General features: G+C 50.4%; 1 protein-coding gene across 1 annotated transcript; it reads left to right on the forward strand.

The window, feature by feature from the left end:
- The first annotated feature begins 269 nt into the window (after nt 1-269).
- Nucleotides 270-3,791, forward strand: LOC125552073 (mitochondrial succinate-fumarate transporter 1-like). The gene is made up of 2 exons (XM_048715538.1): nt 270-816; nt 3,047-3,791. Exons 1-2 carry the CDS (start codon nt 376-378, stop codon nt 3,578-3,580), a joined length of 975 nt encoding a protein of 324 aa, XP_048571495.1. The 5' UTR covers nt 270-375; the 3' UTR covers nt 3,581-3,791.
- Nucleotides 3,792-22,835: the final 19,044 nt, after the last annotated feature.

The following is a 22,835-nucleotide window of genomic DNA, read 5'->3' on the forward strand; positions in this document are numbered from 1 at the left end:
AGCCGCCAGGCGAGCAACCCGGGCCGTGCAGGTGTGGCACACCTCTGAGGCTCTGTGAGGGCTCCACCGAATTACCGAATTGGTGTCTGACATGTGGGTCCAAGCATCCGCACCAACAGTTACGCCTCCGCAACAACACGCAGGTCCAGGTGGGGCCAGTTTCCTTTCTCACCATAGACCAAACCCTGACGGCTGACGTGTCCCGGGACAACTACGTGCCCTTCTTCATTCTTGTCCCGCCGGTTCCATATAACCAGCGCCGCTCCTTTTCGGATCCCCCGCAGAAAAGTGGGTGAAAAAGAGCAACGGAGGAACAATCCAAGACCCTCTTCTCCGCCGCGCCTGCCACCCGCTGAGGCCCGCCTATCGGCCCAAATGGCCTCACCCCCTTCCCCGCCCCCGCCCTCGCCGCCGCCGCGGGCCGACGAGCCACGCAGCGGCGGGGGCAGGGCGCCGATCCCGCCCTACGTCAAGGCGGCGGCGGGGTCGCTCGGCGGCGTGATGGAGGCGTGCTGCCTGCAGCCCATCGACGTGGTCAAGACGAGGCTGCAGCTGGACCGCGCGGGGGCCTACCGCGGCATCGCGCACTGCGGCACCACCGTCGCGCGCGCCGAGGGCGTGCCGGCGCTCTGGAAGGGCCTCACGCCCTTCGCCACCCACCTCACGCTCAAGTACGCGCTCCGCCTCGGCTCCAATGCCATGCTGCAGTCCGCCTTCAAGGACCCCGTCACCGGCAAGGTCTCCGCGCAGGGCCGCCTCGCCTCCGGCTTCGGTGCCGGCGTCCTCGAGGCCCTCGTCATCGTTACCCCATTCGAGGTCAGATTGCACATCTCTCTTCCTCTTACTTCTTACTTCTTGTATATATGTATACAAAAATAGGAGTATTTCTATGAGTTCCCAGATCGTTCGTGCTTGCTTTCCGTGAGTACGATGTGTTCGCATTTTGTATTCGTATATAATTTGGACAGCTCTAGACGATTCCTTGCTGGGATCTTAAAGTGTACTTTATCCATGTAAAAGTTGCATCGTTGGTGTATAAAAAAAGAGCGAAGACATAAACCAGATCCCCGCAGCTATTTAATCTTGTGTGTGCATGATGTTGATGCCTTTCTGACAACCTGTCCTTTGGGATTAAAACATGAAAGCTCTGTGATTTGCGGTCCAATTGTGGTCCGCTGGTAACATGCGCAAGGAAGTGATGAGGCATTTGTCTACCTACCCTGCCCTATTCAAATGCTGTCAAATAATAAGTTTGACCCAGAAGCACCTGGACCTCGTGTTAATGATGTCCGTGTTAGCATCCGGCTCCCCACTAGAATGCTATCAAGTGCATTTGACCGAGAATGCGGTGTAGTTGTGGTATCTTTAGTCTCAGCTGTTATTTTCTGATAGATGGAGCCCACCGGCCTTGATTTCATTCTGAAATCAGAGAAGGCTGTTCTTTTCTGATAGATGGAGCCCACCGGCCTTGATTTCATTCAGAAATCAGAGAAGTATCACATTCACACACACTCCACCCAGAACCAGCGCTGGATACAAACCACCCAGACACTGCAAAGCTGAAAAACTACACCTACAAGCTAACTCAAAACAGCATTCAGGATTTCAGGTAGAAACAAAAGACAAAACGAGTTGTTGTTTACATCAAAAGCTAGACAGAAGATCCACAACAGGCACCAATGGACTCGAGGAAGTAAAGGGGACAACAACTACATTGTTAGTCTCATGCTGATAATATTCCAGCCATGGCAACGTCCATACAACTCCTGCACCACCATTGCCAGTCTATGGGATCCCTGCCACAACACCTTCGAAGAGCACCTTTCTGCAGGGGCGCCCAGCATGTTAAGAAATGACAAACATATAAAACTATATTGGTGGGATCTCCCGGCTCACACATTGAAAACATGATTTTATTCCTAGTTTTCCATAAGGCCCAGAAGATAGCAGCCACACCAATCATAAGAAATTTTCTGTCTCTTCCTGCAGAAACATTAAACCAACCGGAAAAAAGATCATTCAAATTCACAAGCTTATGTTTCACTCCCAGCACCACGCTAGCTACAATCCAAACATATTTAGTCTCAGTTGTAGCATTGTATTATCAGCAAGGACTAGAAAACTAGAATGATAAGGTGCTAGGATCAGAATTCAAACATTACCTAGTTTGGGACAAAAGGCGCAGCTTTTTTGGTATTGTAACAGGGAAGCGGACCTTGATCTTATAACATGAGTGATGCATTGTGAATATTGGTTCTGAGGTTCCTCTCGTGTTTACATGTAGAGTGCCTGCCTAATTATACTGCATGGAAGTATTAAGAAAATACTCTTAATTAGTACTCCCTCCGTCCCATAATATAAGAGCGTTTTTGACACTAGTGTCAAAAACGCTCTTATATTATGGGACGGAGGGAGAGTGTAAAAAACGCTCTTATATTATGGGACGGAGGGAGTACTACAGTAGATGTTGCTTGAAGTTACAAAACTATGTGAAAATAGACTCCAACACTGTAACTGCATTGAAATGGATACTTAAACCGAAAACCACCATTGTATATTTTTTCAAATTCACTTTTTTCATCTTTGACTGGAAGTACAGTGTTCTATAGTTGAATCATCAGTGCAATGAGGAAAACTGTGTTACACCAAGACAACCAAGCATTGCTTAACCTCCGTCCCAAAATATAAGACCTTTTTTCAGTTCAGTTTGAACAGAAAAAACGTCTTATATTCTGGGACGGGGGCAGTATTAGGTATTCCACGAAGGAAAAGAGAAAACTAATACTCCCTCAGTTCCTAAATATAAGACCTTTTAGAGATTCCACTATGGAGTAAGACCTTTTAGAGATTCCACTATGGAGTCCATAGTGGAATCTCTAAAAGGTCTTATATTTAGGAACGGAGGGAGTATTAATTTTGACTTCTGTTGCTGTACCTTCTCATATTCACAGGGAAAACTGAAATGTACATTCTGTCACTGTGATTATGTTTTTCAAGCTTATTTTGTTGAGGGAATTGCTGTAATGTTTCTATATGATGGATGCAGGTGGTAAAGATTAGATTGCAGCAACAAAAAGGACTAAGCACGGACCTGCTGAAATATAAAGGGCCCATACACTGTGCAAAGACAATTGTTCGTGAGGAAGGCATTTTTGGTCTGTGGTCTGGAGCATCACCAACTGTCATGCGCAACGGCACAAACCAAGCTGCGATGTTCACAGCCAAGAACACGATAGACATCCTTCTCTGGAAGAAGCATGAAGGGGACGGGAAGGTTCTCCAGCCATGGCAGTCCATGGTCTCCGGGTTCCTTGCAGGAACCGCAGGGCCGATCTGCACCGGGCCTTTCGACGTGGTGAAGACCAGGCTGATGGCCCAAGGGAGGACCGGCGACATCAAGTACAAGGGCATGTTCCACGCGATACGGACGATACACGCGGAAGAGGGCCTCCGGGCCCTGTGGAAGGGCCTGCTTCCCAGGCTGATGAGGATTCCACCTGGCCAGGCCATAATGTGGACAGTGGCTGATCAGGTGATGGGCCTCTATGAGCGAACATATCTGCAGTCGTCTCAGGTGTAACCCGCCGCCTGCTTTCGAAGCTGCTGCGCCGAATTGATTGGTTAGTCGGCGCCATTTTGGGTTGCCTGGAATCCTGGATATTCATTTGTTCATTGCTTGAGAGACTGGTATTGGTCGGAGCAATGAGCCCATGTACTTTAGTAGTCCACAAAATAATGATTAAACCCCCTTCCAATTTTGATAAGAATGATCGGATGATGACTGACTGTTATGGATAAGAATGCTCTGATGACTGACTGTTATGGATGTGAGCTTGAATACTAGCACCGATCTGCTTACTGGGCTGATGATGTTAATATCCAGGCCATGGGCCAGTTGTGAGATGCGATGATAAAGCCCATGACGGACGATGAGCAAACCTGGACTCTCTCTCCAGCGCATTATTTCGGCCCGATGGCTGTCGCTCTCTGCAGCCTGCATCTCCAACCCCTAAAAAAAATGTAGTCCGCATCTCCATGATTGGCGATTGGCTTTTGGGAGCCATAACGCAGGCCACTGGCTTCAACTTTCACTCAATAGGCAGCTGGCTGTACAGTAGATTCAGCAACCTCAATCCAACTGTAGTTACCGCCGCATGGAGATGGAGTTTCCTTGGGACAGGGGGGGTCCCTGAGTGACCTCCAAATCCGAGGCAGAGAGATGCTGCCGCTGACGCAACGATCACCGGGCTTTTAGCATCGGGCTGTACCCATCAGCTTGCGCACTAGCTGACCTGACCTGACCTGAGCTCAGGAGGCATCCAATTCCGGGGCCGTGACGCCCTTGCGATCCTTTTTTCACTCGCATTCTCTTGTGAAGGGATCCGGTTCTCCTTCTGTTGCTGCAGATCAAAGTCCCTGAGCCATTCAAGCCTGTCCTCGCCAGAAACCCTCGCTTGATAAAAGCCCTGGTGCCTCTGCCGCGGATCGCCCCAAGTTGCTGCACGCTTTCTGCACCCGGTTGCTATCTCCCGGCAGCTCTGTTTTCATCCATGTATGCGCTGTGCCGTGCACGTTCTTATCTGTCTGCCCAACCATTACAAGGCCGCGTGTGTGTCTGGAGACTGTGTGCCCTCGAGACACCCAGCTGCAAGCAAATCGTCTCTGGCCAAGCGAGATCAGTGGTAGATGCATGAATCAGTCAGTGTGATATCTTTTCTCGATGGCCACACATGTTTCTTTCCCCTTATGTTTCTTATACTATTAAATTAAAGGGAATCTGCGGCGCCAGATTGGCTCCGACGAACCCTCGCCAGAGTGCACCGCACACAACATATATGGCGTGGTCACTTGGAGGCCACACAGGACGGAATCGACGAGCACAGACCAAGAAACAGGGGTTGCATTTTCCTGCCTCCCTAGATAGATGCCCAGATCAAATGCCCTGATTTGGTTTCGTCTCAAACATGCAGCCTCCCTACTTTCTGAAACCACGGTGGATCCACATGCCATGCCAAATTTGGAACTTTTTCGCTTGTGCTCTGCCGGCTGATCATGCACTCATCATGCATGCATGCCAGTGGTGCGAGTGATTCATCCCACACTACGCAAAGCAATCTCTATCCATTCTCATCTCTGTGTGTGTCTCTATGAAAACTCGAATAATTGTCCCAAGGATATATGCATGCATACATACACAATCACATGGACCAAGGCCCCTGCTTTGATCTCTCTTTCCTTGAGAAAATGTATACATCTTTCTTTCTTTATCGGAAAAAAAGGGATTGCATACTTGGATATGGACCAAGGGAGAGTTTGTGTGGCGGGATCAGCTGCTAGTAAATGGGAAAAAGAGCGCCATTCCAACAACAAAAATGAGAAAAGAGCATCGAGGAAGTGATCAGCAGTGAATTGACTGCTCGTCAAGCAACTGTTTTTCTTTTTTGTCTCAAAGTTCTACCGGCACTCTGAAAGTGGAAAGGAAAAGACGACCACAAAGTTTGCTTCCGTGTATGTCGCTAGGCTCTACGCTCAAAGCAGGATCAAATTGCATTGCCAGTTCGTCACCGGAAAAGAGCGACAGCGATGCTGCCTGTGCTGACAGGATTGTCGCCCGAGTCGATACTATCTTCCTTTAATTTTGCATGGATACTCGTACAAAAAAATTATTTTCAGTATTTTCTTCTTCTTACATACTAGTATATCACTTGAGTGAGATTTGGTTAAGTCTCAGTCAACTGAGACCTAGCCACTCCCTAAGTTTTTTAAGCCAACGATTAGGCTGAGTTGACTTGTGTATTTTGAGGATGCAATATTCATTCCAGCTATCTAATCTATCTGTATTATATCACTCCGCTCAACTCGGCTTGGACACAAGTTCGATCCGAAAATTCTTACTACCCAGCAGCCTACATTATGGGAAGCGCCCATACTTGGTCGGCTCAAAGTTGACCGGAATAATCATCATGCCCAACTGGTAGATGATGCTGTGATCAGCTAAACAGCCCTCGTCAACACTCCAACTGGACGTGCCTTCTCTAGATCTAGAGAAAAAAAAAATCCATCTTCATCTGTCGTAGAAGTAACTGAAGACTAGACTCCCAGTGGCTGCTCTGCTCTGTTTTCCAGGTGCCTCAGGCTCAGGTCATGTTCGTTTTTCCGTTAACAAGTGCGTGGGAGAGCGTGAGCAACGGATTCCTCGATCTTCCTTTCCCCTTTCCTCTCCGGAATTCAGTTGGTCAACTTGGAGTAGTTGCTGAAAGCAATTGCAAGTTGGAGGAATATACCGGCACATAAAAGATGTGCGAATTATGGGGATAGATGTACCACTACTACCCCGTGTGATCAAACTGACATGGCTGGTTTTATCTCTTCATTCACAGCCGCCAACCGGATATCATCTGTGAGTCTGCAAAACTAAGCAACCCCGTTCTACTCGTCAACATAACAAAAAACAACGGCCAGTTTTCTGAAACTGCTTTTATATCTCCACACAAGTGTGATGTGACAGTGACATGGACGATCCGAAAGGGGCCGACCTTCCCCTTTAATTTCCTTTTATGGTTTGTGGTTTCTAGAGAAAAGATTAAAGATTGGGCGCGTCGTGGTACGTCGTATGCCATGCTGCTGGGTTATCCGTCCCGAGCTACAAAAAATCTGTGCTCTGCTGATAGGCACAGTAGGAACCGGATCCTCTAACATAGAGAAGGAAAGTCACGGTGCTATAGTGCTGGCCTAGTGTAAAAAGAAGAAGAAAAGTTAGAGAAGGTTAGTACTCCCTCCGTTCCTAAATACTTGTCTTTCTAGGCATTTCAACAAGTGACTACATACGGAGCAAAATGAATGAATCTACACTCTAAAATATGTCTACATACATCCGTATGTAGTAGTCATTTGAAATGTCTAGAAAGACAAATATTTAGTAACGGAGGGAGTAGATAGTTAGCAGCTTGTTTACTGTTGATATTTACTGTAGATATAAATAATTTAAAATTAATTTTATTTCATCATCAACTTATTTGTGCGTAATTACTATAAATGTATAGAATAGATCATCAATTTGCAAATTAATTTCAGTCATTTTAGCCTTAATCATATGAATAAAAAAAGGGGAGTTAGGGTACTACAGCTTCTCTAACTTCCCTTCTCGATGTTAGAGGATCCAGTTCTGGCGCGGTACTAGTAGCCGAACCTAAGGCCAACTCCACCGCGCGACCCCAAACGGACGTCCATTTTGTCCTGTTTTTGTCCCTTTGGGTAGGGATTTGGGGTCGTGTCCGGCCCTGTCCTGGGATGCGGTGGCCGTGCGCCCACCGCGCGGACGCATCCTTTTGCCCCATCATGTCCGCATCTATTTAAAAAAAGGGACGTTTCAAATGCCAAGCCCCAGTTCACGACCCCAGTTCATCATGCCGGCAACAAAGCCAGCGGCCTACACGACCATCGCCGGCAACACAGCCAGCGGCCGGCAACATAGCCAGCCTCCAAAATGAATAGTTGTCCTCGCCGGCAACACAGCCAGCGGCCGGCAACACAGCCAGCCTCCAAAGTGAATGTTTTTTCGCCGGCACACTGCCAGCGGCCCAGCGAGCGGGCGGCACCCATGCCAGCCTCCAAAAAGAACGGCCACGCCGATCGGACGACCTAGTTCAGGCCTTCGGCGTCGAGCATCTCCTTCTGCTTGGCCTCGAACCAGGCCCTCGTCTTGTCGCTCATCTTCGACAAGTCCACGCTCATGATCACAAGGGTCACCTCCTTCGCTTCATGCCACGAATCACCATGGTCGTAGTCAGCACGGTCGTCGGCCTCCTCATCGGGCACGTACTGGGCACGGCCATCCTGACTTTGGGTCTCCTCGAGGTCGTAGGCACGGCCATGCCCACCCTGGAAGATCACGTCCTCCATGTACTGGTTGTAGAAGGGGTCGTGCACCGTCGGCGTTGAGGTTGGCATTCCGTCAAACAACACGCGGGGGGCCGGCATGGTGCCCGCGAACGGTGCACGCGCCTGCTTTCTTTGCATCTCGACGGACGGCCGCCCGCCGCTGCTGGACCCAGGCGTGACGTTGAGGTTGATGACGGCCGCGGGGCGTGGTGTGGACGGCGCGAACAAGCCCACGTCCGGCGACGCCGAGAAACGGGTCTGGCCGTCGTGCCTGGGCGGAGGAAAGCCGGGCGACATGGGCGCGGCGCGCGACGTCGGCGACTGGCAGTGCGTAGGCCGGGCGACCGACGAGCCTGTGCTCGCGGGGCCGACAGCCGCTGCATGGAACCCCGCCGGACGGTCCATGCCAAGCATGAGGATGGCGTGCGCTTTGTTGACGAGGTCCTCCTTCTCGTCGGCAGCGGCCTTGCGCCGCACGGCCTCCAGCTCCTCGCGCTGGGCGGCGAACTTGGCCGCAGCGGCATTGATCTTGACGGCCGCTCTCCGTTCCCTCCTCTTCGCCGATTCCGCGTCCAACTTGGCGATCTTCTCCGGCGTGCACTCTGACCACGGCTTACTTGGCACCTTCTTCTTCACCTTTGCGGGCGGGTCGACGGCCAGGCCTGTTGGAGAACGTAGCAGAAATTCAAAATTTTCCTATGTGTCACCAAGATCTATCTATGGAGAGACTAGCAACGAGGGGAAGGGGAGTGCATCTACATACCTTTGTAGATCGCTAAGCGGAAGCGTTCAAGTGAACGGGGTTGATGGAGTCGTACTCGTCGTGATTCAAATCACCGATGATCAAGTGCCGAACGGACGGCACCTCCGCGTTCAACACACGTACAGCCCGGAGACGTCTCCCATGCCTTGATCCAGCAAGGGGAGAGGGAGAGGTTGATGAAGATCCAGCAACACGACGGCGTGGTGGTGGATGCAGGGCGTCACAGTAGCAGGGCTTCGCCTATACTACGAGGGAGAGACGTAACGGGGAGAGAGGGAGGCGCCAGGGGCTGGTGTATGAAGTTCCTCCTCTCCCCCACTATATATAGGAGGGCCAAGGGGGGTGGTGCGCCAGCCTAGGAGATCCAATCTCCTAGGTGCGGCTGCCCAAGGGAGGTTTCCCTCCCCCCCAAGGCACCTAGAGGTGCCTTCCACTAGTGGGACTCCTCCCATATGGAAACCCTAGGCGCATGGGCCTATAGGGGCTGGTGCCCTTGGCCCATATAGGCCAAGGCGCACCCCTTACAGCCCATGTGGCCCCCCCGGGACAGGTGGCCCCACCCGGTGGGCCCCCGGGACCCTTCCGGTGGTCCCGGTACAATACCGATAACCCCGAAACTTGTCCCGATGGCCGAAACAGCACTTCCTATATATAATTCTTTACCTCCGGACCATTCCGGAACTCCTCGTGACGTCCGGGATCTCATCCGGGACTCCGAACAATATTCGGGTTACTGCATACACATATCTTCATAACCCTAGCGTCACCGAACCTTAAGTGTGTAGACCCTACGGGTTCGGGAGACATGCAGACATGACCGAGACGTTCTCCGGTCAATAACCAACAGCGGGATCTGGATACCCATGATGGCTCCCACATGTTCCACGATGATCTCATCGGATGAACCACGATGTCAAGGACTTAATCAATCCCGTATACAATTCCCTTTGTCTAGCGGTATGTTACTTGCCCGAGATTTGATCGTCGGTATCCAATACCTAGTTCAATCTCGTTACCGGCAAGTCTATTTACTCGTTCCGTAACACATCATCCCGTGATCAACTCCTTGGTCACATTGCGCATATGATGATGTCCTACCAAGTGGGCCCAGAGATACCTCTCCGTTTACACGGAGTGACAAATCCCAGTCTCGATTCGTGCCAACCCAACAGACACTTTCGGAGATACCTGTAATGCACCTTTATAGTCACCCAGTTACGTTGTGACGTTTGATACACCCAAAGCACTCCTACGGTATCCGGGAGTTGCACAATCTCATGGTCTAAGGAAATGATACTTGACATTAGAAAAGCTTTAGCATACGAACTGTACGATCTTTGTGCTAGGCTTAGGATTGGGTCTTGTCCATCACATCATTCTCCTAATGATGTGATCCCGTTATCAACGACATCCAATGTCCATGGTTAGGAAACCGTAACCATCTATTGATCAACGAGCTAGTCAACTAGAGGCTTACTAGGGACATATTATGGTCTATGTATTCACACGTGTATTACGATTTCCGGATAATACAGTTATAGCATGAATAAAGACAATTATCATGAACAAGAAAATATAATAATAACTAATTTATTATTGCCTCTAGGGCATATTTCCAACAGTCTCCCACTTGCACTAGAGTCAATAATCTAGTTCACATCGCCATGTGATTAACACTCACAGGTCACATCGCCATGTGACTAACACACAAGAGTTTCTGGGTTTGATCATGTTGCTTGTGAGAGAGGTTTTAGTCAACGGGTCCGAACCTTTCAGATCCGTGTGTGCTTTACAAATCTCTATGTCATCTCCTAGATGTAGCTACCACGTCTATTTGGAGCTATTCCAAATAACTGTTCTACTTGGAGCTATTCTAAATTGTTGCTCCATTATACGTATCCGGTATCTCTACTCAGAGCTATCCGGATAGGTGTTAAGCTTGCATCGACGTAACCCTTTACGACGAACTCTTTTACCACCTCCATAATCGAGAAAATTCCTTAGTCCACTAGTTACTAAGGATAACTTTGACCGCTGTCCTGTGATCCATTCTTGGATCACTCTTGTACCCCTTGACTGACTCATGGCAAGGCACACTTCAGGTGCGGTACACAGCATAGCATACTGTAGAGCCTATGTCTTAAGCATAGGGGACGACCTTCATCCTTTCTCTCTATTCTGCCGCGGTCGAGCTTTAAGTCTTAACTTCATACTTTACAACTCAGGCAAGAACTCCTTCTTTGACTGATCCATCTTGAACACCTTCAAGATCACGTCAAGGTATGTGCTCATTTGAAAGTTCCATTAAGCGTTTTGATCTTATCCTTATAGATCTTGATGCTCAATGCTCAAGCAGCTTAATCCAGGCTTTCCATTGAAAAACACTTTCCCAATAACCCTATATGCTTTCCAGAAATTCTACATCATTTCTGATCAACAATATGTCAACAACATATACTCATCAGAAATTCTATAGTGCTCCCACTCACTTCTTTGGAAATACAAGTTTCTCATAAACTTTGTATAAACCCAAAATCTTTGATCATCTCACCAAAGCATACATTCCAACTCCGAGATGCTTACTCCAGTCCTTAGAAGGAATGCTGGAGCTTTGCATACTTATTAGCATCTTTCAGGATTGACAAAACCTTTCGGTTGTATCACATACAACCTTTCCTCAAGAAAATCGTCGAGGAAACAATGTTTTGACATCCTATCTGCAAGATTTCATAAATAATGCAGTAATCGCTAATATAATTCTAACAGACTCTTAGCATCGCTACGAGTGAGAAAGTCTCATCGTAGTCAACTCTTTGAACTTGTCGGGAAACATCTTAACAACAAGTCGAGCTTTCTTAATGGTGACATTTACCATCATCATCCATCTTCCCTTTTTTTAAAATCCATCTATACTCAACAGCCTTACGACCATCAAGTAGTTCTTCCAAAGTCTACACTTTGTTTTCATACATGGATCCTCTCTCGGATTATATGGCCTCGAGCCATTTATCGGAATCCGGGGCCACCATCGCTTCTCCATAGCTCGTAGGTTCATTGTTGTCTAGCAACATGACTTCCAAGACAGGATTACGTACCACTCTGAAGTAGTACGCATCCTTGTCATCCTACGATATTTGGTAGTGACTTGATCTGAAGTCTCATGATCAATATCATAAGATTCCACTTCAATTGGTGTAGGTGCCACAGGAACAACTTCCTGTGCCCTGCCACACACTAGTTGAAGAGACGGTTTAATAACCTCATCAAGTCTCCACCATCCTCCCACTCAATTCTTTCGAGAGAAACTTTTCCTCGAGAAAGGACCCGATTCTAGAAACAATCCCTTATTGCTTTCGAATCTGAGACAGGAGGTATACCCAACTGTTTCGGGTGTCCTATGAAGATGCATTTATCCGCTTTGGGTTTGAGCTTATCAGCCTGAAACTTTTTCACATAAGCGTCGCAACCCCAAACTTTTAAGAAATGACAGCTTAGGTTTCTCTAAACCATAGTTCATACGGTGTCATCTCATCGGAATTATGTGGTGCCCTATTTAAAGTGAATGTGGTTGTCTCTAATGCCTAACCCATAAACTATCGTGGTAATTCGATAAGAAACATCATGGTATGCATCATATCCAATAGGGTGCAGTTATGATGTTCGGACACACCATCACACTATGGTGTTCCAGGCTGTATTAGTTGCGAAACAATTTCCACAATGTCTTAATTCTGTGCCAAACTTGTAACTCAGATATTCATCTCTATGATCATATCATAGATCTTTTATCCTCTTGCCACGACGACCTTTCAACTTCACCCTGAAATTACTTGAACCTTTCAATAATTCAGACTCGTGATTCATCAAGTAAATATACTCAACATCTACTCAAATCATCTATGAAGTAAGAACATAACGATATCCACTACATGCCTCAGCATTCATTGGACTGCACACATCAAAATGTATTACTTCCAACAAGTTGCTTTCTAGTTCCATTTTACTGAAAAACAAGGCTTTCAGTCATCTTGCCCATGTGGTATGATTTGCATGTCTCAAGTGATTCAAAATCAAGTGAGTTCAAACGGTCCATTTGCATGGAGTTTCTTCATGCATATACACCAATAGACATGGTTCGCATGTCCTCAAACTTTTCAAAAACGAGTGAGCCCAAAGATCCATCAACATGGAGCTTCTTCATGCGTTTTATACCGATATGACTTACGTGGCAGTGCCACAAGTAGGTGGTACTATCATTACTATCTTTTGGCATGAACATGTGTATCACTACGATCGAGATTCAACAAACCATTCATTTTAGGTGTAAGACCATTGAAGGTATTATTCAAATAAACAGAGTAACCATTATTCTCCTTAAATGAATAACCGTATTGCGATAGACATAATCCAATCATGTCTATGCTCAACGCAAACACCAATCTCGATGGTAGAGGGAGCGTGCGATGCTTGATCATATCAACATTGGAAACACTTCCAACACATATCGTCAGCTCACCTTTAGCTAGTCTCCGTTTATTCCGTAGCTTTTATTTCGAGTTACTAACACTTAGCAACCGAACCGGTATCTAATACCCTGGTGCTACTAGGAGTACTAGTAAAGTACACATTAACATAATGTATATCCAATATACTTCTATCGACCTTGCCAGCCTTCTAATCTACCAAGTATCTAGGGTAATTCTGCTCCAGTGGCTGTTCCCTTTATTACAGAAGCACTTAGTCTCGGGTTTGGGTTCAACCTTGGGTTTCTTCACTAGAGCAGCAGCTGAATTGCCGTTTCATGAACTATCCCTTCTTACCCTTGCCCTTCTTGAAACTAGTGGTTTCACCAACCATCAACAATTGATGCTCCTTCTTGATTTCTACTTTGGTGTCAAACATCGCGAATATCTCAAGGATCATCATATATGTCCCTGATATATTATAGTTCATCACGAAGCTCTAGCAGCTTGGTGGTAATGACTTCGGAGAAACATCACTATCTCATTTGGAAGATTAACTCCCACTCGATTCAAGCGATTGTTGTACTCAGACAATCTGAGCACAATCTCAACAATTGAGCTTTTCTCCCTTAGTTTGCAGGCTAAGAAAATCGTCGGAGGTCTTATACCTCTTGACGTGGGCACGAGCCTGAAATCCCAATTTCAGCCCTCAAAACATCTCATATGTTTCGTGACGTTTCAAAACATCTTTGGTGCCTCAATTCTAAACCATTTAACTGAACTATCACGTAGTTATCAAAACGTGTATGTCAGATGTTCGCAACATCCACAGACAACGTTCGAGGTTCAGCACACTGAGCGGTGCATTAAGGACATAAGCCTTCTATGAAGCAATGAGGACAATCCTCAGTTTACGGACCTAGTCCGCATAATTGCTACTATCAACTTTCAACTAATTTTTCTCTAGGAACATAACTAAACAGTAGAACTAAAGCGTGAGATACGACATAATTTGCAAAATCCTTTTTGACTATGTTCAGGATAATTAAGTTCATCGTATGAACTCCCACTCAGATAGACATCCCTCTAGTCATCTAAGCGATATGATCCGAGTCAACTAGGCCGTGTCCGATCATCACGTGACACGGACTAGTCAACGTCGGTGAACATCTTCATGTTGATCGTATCTTCTATACGACTCATGCTCGACCTTTCGGTCTTCTGTGTTCCGAGGCCATGTCTATGCACATGCTAGGCTCGTCAAGTCAACCTAAGTGTATTGCGTGTGTAAATCTGTCTTACACCCGTTGTATGTGAACGTAAGGATCTATCACACCCGATCATCACGTGGTGCTTCGAAACGACGAACTGTAGCAACGGTGCACAGTTAGGGGGAACACTTTCTTGAAATTATTATGAGGGATCATCTTATTTACTACCGTCGTTCTAAGCAAATAAGATGTATAAACATGATAAACATCATATGCAATCAACAATAATAGTGACATGATATGGCCAATATCATATAGCTCCTTTCATCTCCATCTTGGGGCTCCATGATCATCTATTACAAGAACATGATCAATCTTATACATTACATATATCATTCATCACATCCATTTGGCCATATCACATCACATAGCATACCCTGCAAAAACAAGTTAGACGTCCTCTAATTGTTGTTTGCTGTTTTTACGTGGCTGCTATGGGTTTCTAGCAAGAACGTTTCTTACCTACGCAAAACCACAACGTGATATGCCAATTGCTATTTACCCTTCATAAGGACCCTTTTCATCGAATCCGATCCGACTAAAGTAGGAGAGACAGACACCCGCTAGCCACCTTATGCAACTAGTGCATGTCAGTCGGTGGAACCTGTCTCACGTAAGAATACGTGTAAGGTCGGTCCAGGCCGCTTCATCCCACAATACCGCCGAATCAAGATAAGACTAGTAACGGCAAACATATTGAACAAAATCAACGCCCACAACTACTTTGTGTTCTACTCGTGCATAGAATCTACGCAATAGACCTAGCTCTGATACCACTGTTGGAGAACGTAGCAGAAATTCAAAATTTTCCTACGTGTCACCAAGATCTATCTATGGAGAGACTAGCAACGAGGGGAAGGGGAGTGCATCTACATACCTTTGTAGATCGCTAAGCGGAAGCGTTCAAGTGAACGGGGTTGATGGAGTCGTACTCGTCGTGATTCAAATCACCGATGATCAAGTGCCGAACGGACGGCACCTCCGCGTTCAACACACGTACAGCCCGGAGACGTCTCCCATGCCTTGATCCAGCAAGGGGAGAGGGAGAGGTTGATGAAGATCCAGCAACACGACGGCGTGGTGGTGGATGCAGGGCGTCACAGCAGCAGGGCTTCGCCTATACTACGAGGGAGAGACGTAACGGGGAGAGAGGGAGGCGCCAGGGGCTGGTGTATGAAGTTCCTCCTCTCCCCCACTATATATAGGAGGGCCAAGGGGGGTGGTGCGCCAGCCTAGGAGATCCAATCTCCTAGGTGCGGCTGCCCAAGGGAGGTTTCCCTCCCCCCCAAGGCACCTAGAGGTGCCTTCCACTAGTGGGACTCCTCCCATATGGAAACCCTAGGCGCATGGGCCTATAGGGGCTGGTGCCCTTGGCCCATATAGGCCAAGGCGCACCCCTTACAGCCGATGTAGCCCCCCGGGACAGGTGGCCCCACCCGGTGGACCCCCGGGACCCTTCCGGTGGTCCCGGTACAATACCGATAACCCCGAAACTTGTCCGGATGGCCGAAACAGGCACTTTTACCCTATATATAATTCTTTACCTCCGGACCATTCCGGAACTCCTCGTGACGTCCGGGATCTCATCCGGGACTCCGAACAATATTCGGGTTACTGCATACACATATATCTTCATAACCCTAGCGTCACCGAACCTTAAGTGTGTAGACCCTACGGGTTCGGGAGACATGCAGACATGACCGAGACGTTCTCCGGTCAATAACCAACAGCGGGATCTGGATACCCATGTTGGCTCCCACATGTTCCACGATGATCTCATCGGATGAACCACGATGTCAAGGACTTAATCAATCCCGTATTCAATTCCCTTTGTCTATCGGTACGATACTTGCCCGAGATTCGATCGTCGGTATCCCGATACCTTGTTCAATCTCGTTACCGGCAAGTCTCTTTACTCGTTCCGTAACACATCATCCCGTGATCAACTCCTTGATCACATTGCGCACATTATGATGATGTCCTACCGAGTGGGCCCAGAGATACCTCTCCGTTTACACGGAGTGACAAATCCCAGTCTCGATTCGTGCCAACCCAACAGACACTTTCGGAGATACCTGTAGTGCACCTTTATAGTCACCCAGTTACGTTGTGACGTTTGATACACCCAAAGCACTCCTACGGTATCCGGGAGTTGCACAATCTCATGGTCTAAGGAAATGATACTTGACATTAGAAAAGCTTTAGCATACGAACTACACGATCTTTGTGCTAGGCTTAGGATTGGGTCTTGTCCATCACATCATTCTCCTAATGATGTGATTCCCGTTATCAACGACATCCAATGTTCCATTGTTTAGGAAACCGTAACCATCTATTGATCAACGAGGCTTAGTCAACTAGAGGCTTACTAGGACATATTATGGTCTATGTATTCACACGATGTATCTACGATTTCCGGATAATACAGTTATAGCATGGATAAAGACGATTATCAAGAAAATATAATAATAAACTAATTTATTGCCTCTAGGGCATATTTCCAACAAGGCCGCCGGAACTCGGCGGGGCGTCGGCCATGGACGGGGGAGAGAGGGGGCGGCGGGAGGGGCGTGGGAGGGTTTGGGGGAAATGGCGCCAAATGGGCGTGGGGGGAGGGGGTTGGTTTCTCCCACAGACAGGCGGGCCAGGGAAGGACAAGCGCGCGCGTCTCGCCCGTTCGCGCGCTGTCCGTTCACCCCAAAACCGGTGCAACTTTGGGCCGGGAATGGGTCGAAAGCGGACACAAAGCGGACAAAAATCTGTTTGCGCCCGCGCGCTGGGCCGTCTCATTTGTCCCTTTTACTCGAAACGGACAAGGGCGGACAGGATAGGATCGTGCGGTGGAGTTGGGCTAATTGCAGCAACAAGTTGACGTGACCCGGGAAGGAAAATTTATGGAGGCAAGTAGTAAAAGAAACTGGTGGTGGGACTGGGACGGATGGATGATGCACGAAGGCAGGCGAGCGGGACAGCGGCTTTGCGGCTGGGCGGGGCCGTGCATCTCACCCTGCAGTGCACTCGCAACTGGCAAAACAGCTTCGGTTTTCCTGGTTGGCCTAGGTCATTTTGGATCGCAGCGCATGCGTCACAGGCCGTCCCCGCCGCCGTTTCTTCAGGCTTCACGGGCCGTGCCTGCGCGGAGTGGATGGGTGGATGTGGCAACTCGCACGCGCCGTTTATAAGGGATTGGATTGGATTGGATGCTAGTTGTTGCCGGTATGCGAGAGCTGGCTGTGGTAATCCGGCACGAAACCCTGTCAGCTGTGTCTGACCCGGCAGGCCAAGGTGTAGTCTACGTGGGTAGACAGACCATGCCTCCTGCCTCCTGCCTGCTGGTCTTGAGACTTGAATGATGAGGGTCAATAATCATGTTTACTTTCTGGATGGAGTAGCTAGTACTGCTAGCTCGGAAGCACGTCTCTTGAGCGAAATCTTGCCACATTGGACAAGTATCAGACACGCCGAGCTGTCAGACGTGTTCTCAAGTCATCACGAAACCAGCAGTGCTCCCTCCCGTCAGCGAGCAATAGCTGTCCGTGCTTGAACAGTTTTGGGACGGGGTTCCTTCTTTGGTTAAATTGGATGGATTGTCGTGTGGCCTTACCGGCGGCGAGCGGAAGCAATCAGCGAGTGACAAAAGGAGAAAAGGCCATCATCCCTCGGTCCGTCCAAGAGCCGGCCCGGCCGGTAAAGCAATCCACAAGCGTTTTTCACGTAACACTGACGGGGACAGGTCACGCATCGTTATCAGAACACGGCAAGAAACAGGGGGTCCGAGGCCCCAAACACGGCACGAGAGACCTTGCTTTCGCCGCGGTGCCGCTCACGTGACGCCAACATGGCAGCATACACGGAGCAAAATACGGTGGCCGCGTGACGCGCCGGCTCGCCACGGTCCACGAACGCTGCGTGCGCCGTTGCGGCCGCACATGCCGTATCGGCATCGGCATCGGCACCCTCGCCCGCACCGGCGTCAAAACTGGCACGAAAACGACCGGGCGGTGATCCAGGAGGACGGCAGGCAGGCGGTTGGGCGCCGGCACGATCGCGCGGCACCGCCCCGGCGATTCCTCACCCTGGTCCTGGGCTGTCGGCTCCGGCCGCGTTCCCCCAACCCCACGTTTCCCTGCCCCCGCCGGTGCCTGGCCGTCCAGAGACACCCCGCCGCGGCGCGCTGCGCCGCCGACTGATCGACCTCGCGCTCTGTCACGCCGACGCCGTGGCCGGACGCGCGCGGCGCAACGAGTGCGCCCCCACACGCTAACGTCTTCTGGGCTAGGGTGTGTTTCCTGCCGCGCCGGTCGGCCGAGGCTGATCGGTCGGCACCTACGTGCGCGGCGGCGGACGTCCCGTCTCCTATGCTCTCGCGTCGTGCCGACTTGTGGGAGGGAAAGGTTTTGGATTGACTGTTTCCGCCGGGCGGTCGGTCGGTCGTGGAAAGGACTGGTCGTGCATGGATGGATGCATGCACTAGTCCGATGTATGCACCGTAGCAGTAGTCCGTATCTTTGGCATGGGGTTGGGTTAGTGCTGAGAACCTGGCTTTTGCGTCGTCATGGGTTAAGTTGCACATTCACGCGGATTGTTTAATGAGGAACAGCTCCACCTTCCCTGGATTAGCCAGATTAATTAAGCACCTGCTAGCGGCTCTGGTTTGTCCTGGGCTGGGATGGAGGGGAGGCAGCTCCTCCGGAAAGCGATCGATTCCGAAAAGTAATTTGACCAGGAAAGATGTACCACTACTGTATGACTTTGTGAGAGCCATCCTTCCCAATTTCCAGTTATCAGGTTGACAGTTGATTTGATTAATTGGCCATGAAAGGTGATGGCATCTAGCTGTTGTCAGAATAGGTAGCGTACAAGCACAACACAAGGGGTCGAAGGAGGCGAAAAATGGAGCAGTGATATCTAATCTTCCTACGTTACAAGTTGTGCGGGCTGATTGAATCATGGCATTCATGTCTGATGCTTTTGCTGGGCGTCCTCACCACGCAGAAAAAAAAGGAAGAAAGAATCATAGCAGCAGATCTTATCCTACGCGCGCATACGGGAGGCGAGTACGGGGAATTCAAGTTGATGGCATCAACCACTAAACCCGCGGCACATATAAAAGTCAAGATGAGGAGCGAATGAATGCCTAGCATCTTAGAGCATCTCCACTTCGCCAAACAGCCCCCCGCCCCATCCCCACCCCTCCAAGGTGTTTTTTTTACTGTCGGCGTCTAAAAACCGGTCCAGTCATGTTCCAGAAGCCCAATTTCATCGGTTAGAGCCAAATTTGACGCCCGCGAACACAGGACGAACCCGGCGCGCTGGCGGTACTCGGAGAGGCGGGGCCCAGAGAAGCGCTTTTGGCGCGGAAGTCCGGCGGGCCCGCCAAGTCAGTGACCAGCCGCGTCTCGTCTTCCTCAGCGTCTCGTTTCCCACGGGGAATCAATGCCAAGGCTGCCGCCGGTCAGTTTTTCATTGATTCCCCACGGGCGACGCAGTGAAGGCCCGGCGACATGGCGTCCCCATCCCACCATGCGTACACACACGTCTACCGCCCCTCGGCGGCTATAAAAAGACACCCTCTCCTCGCCGGTGGACACACTCTCCTCCGCCCGTAGTCCCTCTATCGTCGCCGTCGCCCCATCCCGTCTCTCTCTCCCCCGACACCAGCCACCACGTCTACGTCCTTCGATGGGTGAGCATTTCCCCGACGATGGTGCGGCGGCCAACGGCTTCGACCGCCGCACCCTGCATGAGTAGGAGGCGCACCTCCAACGCGAGGCCAACTACCCGGCGCCGCCTGACATGCGCACGCCAGGGCGTTGGAGGCTCAGCGCTGGAGGCATCTCAGACCCCCGCAGCCCGACGCCGACCACCCTGCCCACTTCCACGACGAGATCGAGCGCATCCGGGCCTCCCTGCCGGAGGGAGGTGTGCGGCCGCCCGGAGTATGCCCCGACAACCACGCCAGCTGGGCGGCGTACTTCCAACGCCATCACAAGGAGCAACTCGCCTCCATCAACAACATGCCGGTGAGGGGGCGCCACAACGCCGACGGCCGCTGCCTGTGGTGGGGCGTCCCCGGGCGGACGCTGCACTTCGTCCACGAGGGCGGCAACCAACCGCCGCTCCAGTACCCGGCGGCCCCGCCGCCTGTCCGCCGCCGGAGCGGCGGCGGCATTTGGCTGCTGCGGCGCATGGCGGGTGGGTCCTCCTCCTCCTCCCACTCCCACTCGTCAAGATCGCCGGCGCTCACCAGCGTCAAGGCCGAGCCCGTGGAGATGCCGCTAGGGGGGCGCACCCCCGATGACACCCTCGTCATCAACGAGGTCGGTCGTGGCTCCTCTTCCTCCCGCCTCGTCAAGCCAAAGACGGAGCCGGGCTCGTCGCCGTGAAGAGCAAGCATGACGACTTGGCCGCCGCCGCCGACGAGGCCGCGCTCAAGTGGGCGCGAGAGGACTACGTCAAACTGAAGATGGAACGCTAGCGCCGTGCCCTTGAGGAGATCGCCGCTCGACGCCGCGGCCGCGAGGCGGGCGGCGTTATCATCCTTGAGGACAGTGACGACGACGCACCACCGCCGTCAACCAAACCCGTCCGCCAAGGCGACACAGGGCAGGGGTGCGGCAAGGATAGCGGTGGCGTGAAGAAGGAGGCCGACGACGGCGACGACTACATCGCCTTTAGCGCGTTCTTCGGCCTACAGGAGGGGCGGCGGAAGGCGGCGCAGTAGTTTTTAACTATGTTTTTAAGTATTTATGTACAAATATTAATGAAATCGTCTCATATGTGTCGGATTTGACCGAATTTTGTCATGTTGGCCGATTTTGGCCGAGTTTATTTTTTTAGAAGACGATGTCTGGGTTGTGCCTAAAATATCGCCGGCGTGTCCTAGACGGCGGCGCCTGGGGGCTGAACGGCTGAAGATGCCCTTAGCCGCAGCGTCTGGATCCATGGATGGATAGATAGGTTGGATATATGTGCCCTGCCCCAGCCGTAATAACTAAGCTGTTATCTCGCCCGCACAGCCGGAAGAGATATGCACGGACTCGGGCCTCATGATCCGCACATGCCCTGGCCGGCCGGCGTCGTGCCAATGTGCACCCCCTCCACGTTGGAATAAACTTGATCGAAGCAGGGGTGTTGATTTCGTAGTATACTGTATAGTAACCTTGCGGTGTTTGCTTCCCAGATGGGGCGCATCAGTCGCGCATACAGATTATACAGAATCATTGTTCCCTTGGTATCATTGCTAATCACTCTACATCATTGGTCTGGAATCTCTCTCTGGGTTATGAGATGCCGCCTCCAAATGATTGCCAACTAGTCGTACGCAAACCACAATTACTAGTATTACTGTAGTATACTCGTGTCGAATTATGCGACGACGCAAGCCAGAATTAGCCCATGGCATCTACAGTAACCGTCAAGCTGCTGCCTGCCTCTTCGATATCGCACTGGTGGTGCTGCTAGTAGATGAGTGGGCGCGGGCCTCGCTTTGGGCGGGCTGTGTGGCTCGGCCGCGCGCACGTCCGCCGCGGCGCCAATGGAACGGACGGCGACCCGCCGGTTAGATGCCGCGACGCGACGCGATGGCCAGGAGCCACCGATCCCACACGAGTCGTATCCCAGCCCGAGGCCACAGCTTTTCGCCGGTGCGCTCTGCGTGTTTTCTTTATTTCTTTCCTCCGCGTAGCCATCCCTCCCCTCCCCTCCCCTCCTTGGCACCTCGGCCACTCGTGTCCTTCCATGTCACCACACCCTCGTGTGCTCCGGCGGCCATGTCAGCAGCGGAGATCGAGCTCCAGATGAGTGGGGTAGCGGGAGTGTGGCGTGCTCTGTTTTTGTGCTGCTCTCGTTTATCTATATCCATCCTCTCGCCAATGTATTTTTGGAGGCACGTCGGATATCACGGGAAATATTTTGGGGCCACACCCCGATTGGTCTCTTGGATGCGAGCGTCGTTACGTGTGGACGCCTGAGTCCGATACACCATATAGCGTGATGTGTATAGATAGATGTACTGTACCGGTGCTCAAGGACATGCAAGATTTTTCTTTTACAAGATCAAACACTACAGTAGCTTTTTTTGCGTGGATCGGCGTCACAATTGTTTGCTTCAAGTCGTGATAACTTAACAGGATGAAAAAAGGGAAACATATGGCAATGCGGTGCACCCTCGACTATTCCTGATTCGAAATCAAAGGTGCGTGCGTTAATGACACCCGTCCATCCATCCATCCATATATCCAAACGGAACCGTGATCCATCAAAGCGACCCAAATGGACGATCGCCCATGTGGCCTCAACGGGGCGGCACAGCCCCGAAGACGATAACAGCACAAGTTGCACACCGCTCGCTCTCCCACATCGTCGATCCATTTATTCCGTGATATTATATGCAACCCAGAAAGAAAGAAATATTCGGGCAGGGCAATTTAATATCCCATCCGCGCAACATGCGAA

This window comes from Triticum urartu, chromosome 4 (assembly GCF_003073215.2).
Source record: "Triticum urartu cultivar G1812 chromosome 4, Tu2.1, whole genome shotgun sequence".
Classification (NCBI taxonomy): Eukaryota; Viridiplantae; Streptophyta; class Magnoliopsida; order Poales; family Poaceae; genus Triticum; species Triticum urartu.